Below are 13619 nucleotides of genomic sequence, written 5' to 3'. Positions count from 1 at the left end.
ACTCCGGCAGTGAGTTGACTGTCGGAGTACCTAGATATAGCAGGTGCAATCGTCAACAAATGGGTGGCAGGTGTGCAGGCGGCAAGCAAGAACGCCTGCCCCCTGCTGTCAAATACGGAACGTGACAATGAGTTTATAAACACACACAACCATATATATATATATATCCATCCATCCATCCATTTTCCAAACCGCTTGATCCTCATTAGGGTCGCGGGGGGTGCTGGAGCCAATCCCAGCTGTCTTCGGGCAGTAGGCGGGGGACACCCTGAATCAGTCGCCAGCCAATCGCAGGGCACACAGAGACGAACAACCATCCACGCTCACATTCACACCTAGGGACAATTTAGAGCGTTCAATCAGCCTGCCATGCATGTTTTTGGAATGTGGGAGGAAATCGGAGTACCCGGAGAAAACCCACGCAGGCCCGGGGAGAACATGCAAACTCCACACAGGGAGGCCGGAGCTGGAATTGAACCCGGTACCTCTGCACTGTGAAGTCGACGTGCTAACCACTGGACTACCGGGCCGCCCATATATATATATATATATATATATATATATATATTTTTTTTTTCCACAGATATCAACGCCGACCATGAAGATACTATGACAGCTGCAGAAAGTTTAGTGAGCCTTCATTTACAAGGAGCTTGTAAGTCATCTGAAAAATAATGTCCCCGCATTTGATAATCACAAAACAAAAAAGACCACAGGTAAAACATTTATATACTGTATATGTATGTGATATGATTTATTTTACAGATGATCAACCTGTACCCGTTGATTGTGCAGCTGCCTCCATCACAACAGAGCAATGTCTGACCAACTTTCGATGAAAGTTCTTCAGGAGTGAGATCACATGCTGACTCTTCATCCAAAGTTGTAACTGGCTCAAGAAGACAGTCCTCGCACTCTGAAGCAGCGTTTCTGTCTGTGGAGTCTTCATGTGAATAAATGCTTGGGAGAACTGCAGCTTTCTGCTTGGCTCTCGATGAAGACGGACGCTTTTTTTTGCTCTGCTCCTGTCCTCCCCTCACCCTCTCCTTGCTGGCCACACAGTCTATGTGCTGTCTTTGTCTGACTTCCCTAGCCTCCTGCCGTATTTTCATCCTAAAAACAAACCATGGAATTGGTTGGCTGGTCTCTCGATGCAATCGACAAAATTTTCTCGACAAGAAGAGCGGGCAGTGGGGAGCCTGCTTGCTCCTCAGGGACATTTTCTGCCGGGTACACCCTTAGTGATGTGCTCCACAGGTCTAATCCCTGAAGCGTGTGCCGAATAATCTAGATGAGTGGTTCATGAATGGGAAGTCGAAGCGCGTGTTGAATACGTCAGTGGTGACGTTTGAAGCCCCGCGAAGGGGGTTTACGACGTGACTGATTCAGGAAATGATACGATAGGTTTGAGTGTTCGAAATAAAAGCGACAAAGAAACGCTATGCATTCGCCTTCATACTAACTTGCTATCACATATGTATGCACCCCTGCTTCATCAGTACCATGTGAAAGAGTTTGTTCAAAAGCAGGTGAAATTCTCTGCAAATAAAGAAACCACCTGAGTCCAAAAACTTTGGATTAAATATTTTTTAAATCAAAACGAATAAGCACTTTATTTTACCTCCTTATTTCACATTTTCACTTGTTGCATAAGCACAAACATAGACAAAGTAACACTGAACAATTCATGTAAAAACGCTACTCAAATACATATTATGTGTTCAGAGCATGATTTACACCCCACCATTTTATTGCATGCACCAAGCATGTGATACATTTTCCTGTCCACATGATGACGTAATCGAGGAAATGATTCATCTTGAAGCCCCGAAGCTTGTGTGAAGTATTTCCCTGCAGGGCTTCACTGCTTTATGGTGCTTCATTTTGCTATCACTACTGATTTTACGCAAGGGCACGTTTAATATCATTGGCCTGACAGACGTGGCACTATTCCACAATCTCTCTTTCTCGCTCTCTCTCTCTCTCTCGTAAAAGTGGTGCGCCATGTTTGATGACGTCTTCAAGCAGCGGCGCAAGTCGATGACGTAACACGCACTGTCCCAATACTGCATCTTTCAGGCGCTTCTATCTAACCTGCGCTCTCAATCACCACCTTGCACTTCTACTTGATGTCCACTTTAGTCAGGACCGGAGACTGTTGCCTCGGTATTTGGACGGGGCCCAATACTTGCATTAGTCTGTAGAGTACTGTGATTGGGCTGAAGAAGAAGAAAAAGAAGAAAGGTATGCAACATGGCGCACCAAACAGTGCTGCTGTACACATAGATAGCGATGCCATCTTTGCCTGACAATAATGGCTAGTTATAAGATATCCTAACAAGGTGAAGTTGTCGACGGCTCAGTTCAAGGACGGTGCTATTGCCATTATTGTGCTGACTGCCACCGCGTCTTGTTCCGGTCGACCACTACACGACACCACAGAGCTTCGAATCGTGTCGTCACGCCGTATTGTATCTCTCAATCATGAACATAATATACCAGTTTGGAGGCCAGAGAGATCGAAATACTGAATGATGGGAGCGACGCATCAAAATGTGCATTTATCCTTTCTTTTGCCACAAAGGAGGAAATGCTTAATAATTCCTCTGCACATACTCTCGAAAATCCCAAATTTCACGCATATAATCGTCGCGTTCTGAAGACATCTGCAAATGTATTTTTCATCGGAGTGGTAGTATTACTGGCTACGTGAAATCAGTGTTTTATGATTTGAGTTTTTCTTTCCTTGTGTTTTTTCTTCTTCCGGATCTACTTTGAATTTGCTCGGAAAAGTGTTAAGCCTTCATGATTTGAAAAGATGAAATTTGTGAGTTGTTGCCGAACGCTATTGCTGTGGTGGCGTGCTGTTTGTCAAGACAAGACAAATGACATTTTTTTAATATTTGATGTTGCATTGATGACAAAAGCTGCTGTAACTTGACTCATGTGATCGTATCTTGTCAATATTTGATTCATTTGATGAGTCTCGGGCTGAAGACCTGGACCAAGTCATTTATATCGTAGTGGCAGCGCCGCCTACTGGTTGAAGGCAATAAATATTTTGCTCCTTTTTCCTCCCAACGAGTTGACCAGATTTGCCTCATATTTACTCTGAAGAGTTTCTAGGCCTTCATGATGTGGGAACACGAAGTTTGAATTTTTGCCAAAAGCTGTTACCATGGCAATGTCACCAAGGAAAAAAAAGTGTTCTTTTTACGGTCTGAACATGTACGAAAACGAATGAAGCTTTGCACATCAGGCCTAGCAACAGCATCAATATTTTAGTCGGTTATTTTGCGATTTTGAAATAATGGCTGAACAATTTTTAGTGAAGCAGCGCTGGTTGTACGTATCGCCAAGCTTGACAAACTTTGAAGGTACACTTTACCCCTTTTCCACCCATAAAACTGTGTTTGTTCGGCGCCGGTACTGTTCTTAGTTGGTGCTTAACAAGTTCTTACAAAGAACGTGTTTGGTTTTCCACTGGCAAAGAATCAAGTCGGAGTTATATCATTCCGTCATCGTAAAGCAGGCATGTCCAGCTCCGGGCCTGGAGTGCCGCCGTCCTGCCTGTTTTCCAGCTCTCCCAGCTGCAACTCACCTGATTCAGATGATCGGCTCATCATCTGAAGCAGCATTTGAATGACACTGATTATTTGAATCAGGTGTGTTGCTCCCGAGAGAGCTGGAAAACAGGCAGGACAACGGCCATTGAGGACAGACTTCAGACACCCCTGTGTAAAGCGTCCAAATGTCACTGATTTGGTCGACGTTTACCAGAGATGTGTTCCTCGAGCCGGTCCTTGGCCTCGAGGACCGGCTCGAGGACCGAGGGGCGGTCCTTGGTCCTTGGTCCTCGGCCTCGGGAGTCAAGTCCTTGGCCTTGGCCTTGGATTGCCGGTCCACGGACACAATGAGGGATTAGAGCCTCGAATCCCTTGCATAAGGACCGCAAAAATCGCGAAGGAATCGAATAAATTCCATCGAAGGAAACCCATATTGATGGATTAACTCTGTCGTTCTAAAAGGGGCAGGTCTGCCACTGACAGGTGACAGTTAGCGCAACGTGTAAAGAGCGGCATCACAGTTAGTTTCAATCACGGTTTGTTGCGTTCGAGATCGGCGGTTTAAATAGCGTGTACGCCTTTCTGTAACAGTGGTGTCTTTTATTTAGTTATTTTTGCACAGTCGTCACGTTTGTGCGGTCGCACTAGAATGTTTGTTTGAACCAAGTAATTTGCGTTACAGCTGGAGTCAATAATGTCGGCAGTTCACTTCCGGGGTTGGCCGTTGGGATTTGGAGTCCTTTTGCTCAATTCCAGTCATGTTTGCTGAATGCTTTCTCATGTTTGGAATAATGAATATTGATAATACATCGTTTAAAATCATGGTTGATTTAATTATTTATTATTATTATTGTGAAGTTGAAGGTATTAAATTAATGTAGTATTAGTGGTAGTGGTAATAATAGTACTCAGAGAATGGTTAGAGATTCAGCCATCTCGTTAGCTCTGCGTCCCGCGTTCTAGACGCATAATTTTCCCACGGGATGAACAGTTCCAAACAATGTGCGTTTTTGGGACGCAAGGAAATTTCTCAGGCAAAACAAACAAACAAACAAAAAAACTACGGCAAGCCTGAGGATTTCACCGTAACAATCGTGACCGGGAGCGTGTCGTTTCCGTGGCGTCATTTTCACGGTACCGAAAAATAGTTTAATTATAAAAGTCACCGCACTTGAATTGACTGTGTGATCCACGCGATTTCACTGCACCTGTATGTGTGTTTGTGATGTGGTGTGGTGTGTGAGTGTGTTTCTTCGAATTTACTTTCGTTTTGTTTTGTTTCAGTGTTGGGGGGGGGGGGGGGGAACACAACAGATGACGTTATGTGCGCATGCGGGTTGTTATTTTAGTCCGCAAACTGAGGAATCGCGCGGATGAAAGTTTGAGATGGCAGCGGAAAAAACTCACCAAGGTCTACTAATTACGATATTTAAGAAACGGGAATGCTTGTCTGATTTTTCGTATGAGTCGTCCAAAGGGCGTATCGCTAAACTCACCTGTGACGTATGCACAGAACGCGAGAGCGAAATACGACGCGAGGCACGATTACGAGGCAAATTGGTCATTAGATTTGTAGGCTAATCGCTGGGAAAAATATGAAACAGTAGTGGTTATTCTATAATTTACTGGTTGTAGCATGGTAACTTTATGAATAAAACATTCGTCACAAGGTGTAGTAATGCTCATGTTAACTGTTGGTAGAACTCATGATGACGTGTGTTAAATTCTTTCGTCAAATTGATTGTAGATTACACGTGCGTCGTCTCGGGAAGAGGATGTCAAGCCGCATCAATATTTACCTGTAGTAATGATTACCAGTCAATTAATCTTTGCAGTGTGAGATTGGAAAAAATACTCTGATGATGCCACATGAGTACACCAGTTTTTGATCCCTTTATTTTTTGGAATAAACCTGGAGTACACAGCTGCTGATATAATGTTAATTGTTAATGCATCGTTTTCAAACATTGACCCTTGAAACATTATACTTTTGAGTTTGGGAATTCTTGATTATCAATATCAGTCAAAATAGAAAAATGGGTTCCCATGATGAACGTTTACGGAACCCAACATTTGTTATCGTGGTTTCCCATTGGGTAATCCGACGGAACCGATAAACGGTTACCATGAATTTCCGAAATCCTCAGGCCTGCTCCTGAATCATTTACATTTTTTCAGCATTTATCATTGTATGTATATGTTGTTGTTTGTGTTATTATCATATGCAGTTGAATAAGTAGACCCTTTCAGAATTCGAAATTTGGGACTCTCAATGCATAATGGGACTCGTACTTTTCTGATCAGCGAGTCCCTGGGACTTGCTGCCGGTAAACTGTAAAATTATCACTGAGAGATTAGCGCTTTTTCTGCAGTCAGTGATTGACTTCTATGCAAAGTCATTTCTCAACTTGTGTTCCGTGCCACGTCATGCCTGTTGAGTGTTGATTTACTTCATATTAAGAAACTACTGCACTAAAACATTAATTCATAAATGTATACCATGTGATTTTATTTTTTTTTCTCAGTATAAATAACACGTACCCTGACTGTTCTACTCTTTGAATAAAAACACTTCATTCAAGCGTTAGGGAGTGCAAAGGGGTTATGATGGAGGGGTGATGCAAATCATGAAGACCTGCCAAGTGGTATGATAGCATTGTTTTATACATGTCCTCGGCTAGGCTTAGTTTCAAAATCAGTCCTTGGTCCTTGGCCTTGGCCTTTCCCCGGAAAACTTTCAAAGTCCTTGGCCTTGGCCTTGGCCTCGGAGTCAAGTCCTTGGCCTTGGCCTTGGCCTCGGGTTGCCGGTCCTTGGCCACAACACTGACGTTTACCCAAGAGCGCCTGCGCTATTAATAATAATAATAATAATAATAATAATAATGCACTGTAAGAATCTGCTCGGCAACTTAGCATGGCATTGATTACACATATATGTAGTAAAATAGTCAGAGACATGCAAACGCTTATATCTTTACTCATCATTTTGATTTCATTCGCAAAAACATGAAACCTGGCACACACATCACACATGGCCAATCTCTATTTTATGAATTCATTGTGTCGTTAAAAAAAATGGCTTCATTGAAAAGATAAAACTTTCGGATAAAGACATGTAGAGATAAGTGGGGGATTTATAAGAAAAGTTCAAATTTATTAAAAAAGATCTGATTGGGATTCTATCTGTATGTTTATGTACGTGTGTATGTGTGTTTGTTTTTCTATAAATGTACCTGATGTCTAATTCTTCCTTCACATTCCTAAAGCATCGGTGAACCGGGAGCGACCTGAGAGGCCTCTGTCCAAATTTGGATCTGGCATGCACAGACAGTAATCTGTCAGGTGGTGTACACCAGTGGAGAACCAGAGCATGTGGAGTGGTCGCGGTTCCCATGGGGTCAAAGGATATGAAGCAGGTACCTTGATTTGCTTGGTTGAATATCTACTTAAGTTCTGAGGTGTTTACCTGAGCTGAGCTTCTCTTTATAAAACCGTTAAAGGACCCTGGAATTTGCTGGTGATTAACTACACGAAAGGTGTCAGTCATGCAAAAGCAGCCATGCAGACACTCGGTGTGTTAATGGTTGACAATATCACTTTTGTGTTCTGAACAGACGACATCACACTGTCTTTGATGATTGGCCCTCATTTCATGAATAAATCCGCAGAAACGCCAGCAGACAGACAGGGCGGCGCATATGCTCATAATCAACAATTAAAAATGTGTATTCGGTCAGTCATCCACTGCCATGCCCAATTATTATATTAGTCGTGCAGTCTCGCATGTCATGGAGTGCCCGAGTTAATGGATCCTCGTATATCAGAAACCCAGCAATGGAGTAAGTCAGTGCAGAATTGTACTTTATTCCGTTTGGAAGTGAGATAGCAGAATGTTAGTCTGTTTTTGTGCTGCTGTGTATTAATTTAGTCAATCCCAGCCATTTTCACTGGAGCAAGCCCCTCAATCCCAGCCGTTTTACTGGATTTAAGACTGATTTGCAAGGCCCACAGATGTGTTGTTTTGCAATATAAACATGTAGCCCCGATGTTCTCCCCATACCTGCATGGGTTTTCTCCCCATACTCCGGTTTCCTCCCACATTCCAAAAATATGCCTGGTAGGTTAATTGAACACTCGAAAGTGTGAGTGTGAATGGTTGTTTGTCTTTGTGTCCCCTACGATTGGGTGGCAACCAGTTCAGGGTACCCTGCCTAACACCCGAAGGCAGCTGGGAAAGGCTCCAGCATGCCCGCGACCCTCGTGAGGGGAAAAAAAAAGAAGGGATGACACCCCCCTAGGAATTTTTGTATATGTGGGTACTAGCATGTATAAAATACTTTACAAATTTGAGACACAGACTACAGCAGTACATGGATGTACTTCAATGTTTAATGATAAAACCTTGTACAGTAATTAACATTCATCATCATTGCCTTCTTAGAGAGACGCAGAGACTCGTATTGGTGGCATCGAAGGCGGCTCTCACTTTATGCTCTGACGGCTGTCAGAGATGTTCGCTCGGACAGTTGAACAAACAGACTCAGGAACAGATCGACTTTCACTGCCGGCAGGATGCGCAGTTTTCTGTGAAGCCACTCCGTGCGCGCTTCTTAACTGACACCTGACCTCTGCAGCCTCTGCCGGCTTTTTATTGATTGTGTATGCAAATTACAAGTGATATATCAGAAAAACACTCCCTTCTTCATTTACATGTCACGCCTCTCAGCCCAGTCCACCGATACGCCCCTCAGGTCAAAGTTTCTCTCGGTACAACCAATGGACCTTGTTAATTCAATGGGTATATTTTGCATGAATTGAGACACAGCACAAACTCAAGGACATCTTATCGTTCTGCCCACCCGAAGTTGAACCTTCCTTTTTGTATTATCGGTTAACAAGCCCTCAGTTTCATTCAGCTCAAGTTGGCCCTTTTTCCTGTGTGCTCTAAACACATGCGTTTGAGGTCAATCAAGCATACAAATGAAACTTTTAAACATGATAACTTTGAGTTTGTCTATACTCTATCAACGGCGAAGCCGCCGTTAGCCTCCAGCTAGCTCCTGGCCAGCTATCCCCATGTAGCCAATGTGTTTATGCCAAGACAATTCATTGGTATTAAAGAGGAGGAGGCGAAGAGAGATGTGCTGCTTTTTTTCGGACAAGCCCAATCTCTCTCTTTTGAGAGAGAGAGATAGATATGACACTTGAATCAGGTGTGCAAGAGGAGGGATAGTGGCTCTTGGAGACTGGATTTGGGTACCCCTGCTTGAGGACAAGGCCACAGAAGTCATAACACTATGACCCCTTTTTACATGTAAAAATGGCCTAAAATTGGACATTAAAAAAATCATAGCTTCTCTTCCTATTCATTTTAGCACATAGGCTGCAATGAACGTTTTTGTACATCTCGAAGTGCTTCACGTTCCTCTTAATTTTCCAATCTCTAGGTCAAACGCACTGGGATTGGAGTACAATTCAAGGTGTGGTACAGAGCCATTATGTTATGTTCAATGTTCATTTCTTTTGTAATTGTGCATAATAAATTTTGTTTTTTTAATCACCAGGACCGATGAGTGTGAAAGTTTGATTTTTCATGCAGCTTTTGGCCTTGGAAAATGTGATTCACAATAATAATTAACCTACACAAACAATAGGGATCTTGCAGCGGTCACTGCTTGGGACCTAATAAAAAAAAAAACTTAATATAATATGAGCAAATTTGTTATTTCAAAAGTTTTTATCAAACTGGTAGCCATTCACACTAATTAGCAGCCAAGAAGTAGCTCTCAGCTTCAAAAAGGTTGTTGACCCCGGGTGTAAAACTCTGTGTCGTGTTCTAGGAGGAAGATCCCGTTGCTTTGGGCTTGTTGACTCACCAAGCTTTGGGGAAACTCAGGGATCAGCTTAGCAGCCTACTGGACCAGCACCAGAAGACAACATGCAGGCGGGGCTCTGCACAGGTACATGGACATATTTATTTCAGTCATCTTCCAATTTGTTAATTTCAACTGTCGCCATAATGTTGGATGTGCGATGTGATGTGTTTTGAACATTAATTGTCATACAAGTTTAAGCGGAAGCTAACGGTTTAATATCAAGACCCGATGAAATTACAGTGAAACTCCTCTACAACGAAACCATGTTTGCAGCAAGAGGTTTTTCACAACAGGGGATTTTTCACTGGAGCAAATTTGATCTCAGATGTAAACACACACACACGCACAAACATATGTGGACTCTTTATTTTTATTCCAATAGGGGGTATTTTCACCCATGTAGGTTTCGTTGTAGAGGAGTTTCAATGTTTAAAAAAAACAAAAACAAAAAACCCCCAACAAAACTTAAAACTCCACTTTAATATGTCATGAGGAGAGAACATTTTTTAAGAACAGCAGTTAAGTTCCTGGGTCAGTTTGACTTTGTATAATAAAGTTTCCAAAAATAATTACCCCCCCTCCAAAAAAATGTTAAGCAATATCGTTTTGGGTGGTGGCTTGACTTCAGTCTTTTCAAACTTAAAAGAGTTTTTTGAGTTATGAGCCATTGCATGGTCACTATTTTTGGTTAGTCTTGCTATTCTTTGACACTTCAGGCCTTATTTTTAGTATCTTGACTTTTTACTTTTTTTTTTGTTCCCATTTTATTTTATTATTATGTTCAGTTATCCTGTGCTTTATGTTTGAGTTTCATTTATCCACATTTCATCTGCATATGTTTTTCAAACTGCCCTTTTAATAAAACAAAGTTGAGTTGATTCAAAATTTGTAGCCCTAGCAAACATCAGATATTCTGCCACTCCTCTGCAGAACCTAGGTTGTGTTTTATTGTTTTTAACTTTAGAATTGGCAGTTTAACCCACAATATCATAGAAAGTGAACTGAATTCTTGTTTTTGAAGATGACATTTGTATCATCATACCACCAATAAATCAGTCAAAGACATATGTCATTCACACCCAATCCGTAAACCTCTGAACACAGTTTAATTTTACCTGTAACCATCCCATGTTTTCACAGGAGCAGTGGGTGAACAGCTTCTTCTACCATGAAAACCGCCATTCCTGTCTCCACTGGCCAGGGGCTGCTCTCACTGTTATGGTGGCACTTGGACTCCTGTGTTGTTATGGCAGTCAACCAAAGGGCAGGTAGTTCCCCCGTATTTGAACGCTTGTATGCCTGATCTGATTCATTTAAGTTGTGCAACTGTGCACCCTCACATCCAGTCGAGTTTGGAAATGTTTCGCCATTCATTTGTCTTTTTATGTTAGCTTTGGTTGCTCTGAGTCTCGCTTTGACCCATTGGCGTATGGCGTTACACAGGGTTCAATTTTGGGCCCGCTCCTGTTTTTGTTCAATCTTTAGAGAACAGGATATTTCCTAAACACTCGTCTGCTGAGCAAAAAAACTATCTATCTATATATATAGATAGATAAATAGATGGTGGGCCAGTGGTTCGCGCGTCGACCTCACAGTGCAGAGGTTCAATTCCGGCTTTGGCCTCCCTGTGTGGAGTTTGCATGTTCTCCCCGTGCCTGCGTGCGTTTTCTCCGTGTACTCAGGTTTCCTCCCACATTCCAAAAACATATGCATGGCAGGTTAATGGAACACTCAAAACTGTCCCTAGCTGTGAGTGTGAGAGTGAATGGGTGTATGTTTATGTGTGTCCTGCCATTGGCTGGCAACCAGTTCAGGGTGTAACCCACCTACTGCCCCAAGACAGCTGGGATAGACTCCAGCACGCCCCGCAACCCTTGTGAGGATAAGCGGATCGGAAAATGGATGGATGGATTTAAAATGAATACAATACAATCCATCCGTCTTTATATAGCGCTTTCACAACAGCTGCGGCTGTAACAAAGCACTTTACAAAACACTTAACGTAAAGTAAATAATAAACACAACATAAAAACACAGACAGCCATGCAATGTTAACCACTTTTCCCTCATACGCTTTGTTGATTGAATCAGAATCAGAATCAGAATCATCTTTATTTGCCAAGTATGTAGAACACACAAGGAATTTGTCTCCGGTATAACACGCTGCATTAGTATCATCGTAAACAACAAATCATTGAACCATTTTAGAGTAACCAGTAGCAGTATTTGTAGTACAAGAAGAGTGACTACGTCAGTGACTGTTTAAGGAGTTAATGGCTAGAGGGAAGAAGCTGTTTAAGTGTCTACTGGATTTGGTGCGCATGGATCTGTAGCGTCTGCCTGAGGGGAGTAGCTGGAAAAGGTGGTGGGCAGGGTGCGGGGGATCCAGGAGGATTTTCCGTGCCCTTGTCTTGATTCTTGCAGTGTGCAAGTCCTCAAGAGTGGGTAGGGCGGTGCCAACGATTTTTTTCCGCCGTCCTAACTGTCCGTTGAAGTCGGATTTTGTCCTTTTTTGTGGCGGCCCCAAACCAAACCGTGATGGAAGAACACAGGATTGATTCGATGACTGCCGTGTAGAACTGTGTAGCACCTCCTGTGGCAGGCCATGCTTCCTCAGCAGCCTCAGGAAGTACATCCTCTGCCGGGCCCTTTTCAGGATGGAGATGGTGTTGACTTCCCACTTCATGTCCTGGGAGACTGTGATTCCCAGGAACTTGAAGGTCTCGACGGTTGACACAGGGCAGTTGGATAGTGTGAGGGGCAACTGTGGAGAAGAATGTTTCAGTTTGAGATGAAAGAAGAGAGAGAATGTTGATTGAAGTGAATGTTTAGTGTCGCACAGCGCTGCCATGAGGAGTTTGAGGAGAGTGGATTTGATAACTTCAGGGTCACAACAACAATTGGGTCTTATAAAATCTTCTTACCCCTCACATGACACAAGCAAAGATTTGTCACAATACAGTATTGAAGAGCATTCCTTCCTCTATTTAAAAAAAACATGTACTATGGTTTCTTAATAATCAATTAATCTGTTGATTTTGCCAATTAACTCTTTCAGGGACAGTTGTTACTATAGTGGACAACTTATCATGTTATCAGGTTACAGGCTATCATTATTGGTGCATTAAAGGGTTAATTGATGACTCAGATTTAAAAAATATATATTTTCATCTCTTTGAAAAAAAAAGCATTATTTTCAATGAACAATGAAGAAAATGCACAAACATAAATCATTTATGATTCAGTTAAGCTTGTGGTCCCTTTTCTGAAAATCACCAAAAATGTTACTCGTTTTCCAAAGTAAAATCAGATGTTTGCCAACGTCTCGTTTTGATTCAACACAATTAATCTGTCTTCTTTCAAGGAATATGAAAGAAATCGGAGGATATTTATTGTTGGAGGGCTGAAATTCCAAGTAAATCAAACAGGACCTTGAAACAATTCATCAATTCTCAAAATAATCAACAAATGATAAATTTTTGGTTCATCGTTCTTCCTCAGTGTTTCTTAACCTGGGTTCGTTGAATCACAGGGGTTCCGTGAATCGTCTCAGGGGTTCAACGGAGCCACTTCCATGGAGGTTAAGACGGGGAAATGGGGAAATTACAGAATTCAGAAAGGAAAACGCTGGGTAGGGAGAGGGAAAAAAACCCACGCTTGAACTATCCTCTTCTGAGGATAATTTAAGTCCAGGATAAAAAAAAAGACCCTAGCATATAAATAAGCATATAACAGTTACAACAAGTCACAAGACATAACATGTAATAAGGGGGAGGATGAATGGGAAGGGGGGGGCGGAGGTGGGTGACCGCGACGCGGCAGACCTGGCCAGCTGCACGGACACGTGCGCTCTGCAGGTCGAACCATGTCACGGGGGAAAAATAATCGGAGCGATGAAGACGGTGATAATAAGGATGTGTATGCGCGTGTGGTTGTCCAGTTGTGTATGTGTATGCGTGTACAAGTCATAGCTGCTTCGTCGAGGTCTGCTCATGAAGACAGTCCCGGCTTATCAGTCCATGGCCGAGAAGGAGGGGGGTGATAGTGGGGGCCCTAGATTCCATGCATACTACCATCCAGGGGAAAGGGCCAGATAGCGTTGTTTGTTTTGGAGGGACGGCCGCCAACAATTTCAGACAGCCTTGAGTACCGTGGTCTGTATCTCTTCACTGGCGCC

At 42.7% G+C, this 13619-nt stretch overlaps 1 protein-coding gene across 6 annotated transcripts in view; it reads left to right on the top strand.

Annotated features, from left to right (window-relative positions):
* The first annotated feature begins 2045 nt into the window (after positions 1-2045).
* The window catches only part of tmem94 (transmembrane protein 94), a 112346-nt gene continuing 100772 nt past the window's right edge, over positions 2046-13619 (top strand). For 3 of the 6 annotated variants that reach the window (XM_086137766.1, XM_086137762.1, XM_086137761.1), the window contains exons 1-5: positions 2046-2244; positions 6833-6982; positions 9014-9046; positions 9407-9526; positions 10583-10710. In XM_086137766.1, the coding sequence (XP_085993892.1) occupies positions 6959-6982; positions 9014-9046; positions 9407-9526; positions 10583-10710 (305 nt within the window). In that variant the 5' untranslated portion in view covers positions 2046-2244; positions 6833-6958. The remainder of the gene's footprint in view (positions 2245-6832; positions 6983-9013; positions 9047-9406; positions 9527-10582; positions 10711-13619) is intronic. The other 3 variants (XM_086137765.1, XM_086137763.1, XM_086137767.1) reach the window with 2 other exon arrangements.

The sequence above is a fragment of the Hippocampus guttulatus genome, chromosome 19 (genome assembly GCF_054856545.1).
Source record: "Hippocampus guttulatus isolate MCC_2025c chromosome 19, RoL_Hgut_1.0, whole genome shotgun sequence".
NCBI classification, from domain to species: domain Eukaryota; kingdom Metazoa; phylum Chordata; class Actinopteri; order Syngnathiformes; family Syngnathidae; genus Hippocampus; species Hippocampus guttulatus.
Note: the sequence above shows the minus strand (reverse complement) of the source record. Positions and strands in the feature narration are given on the sequence as shown.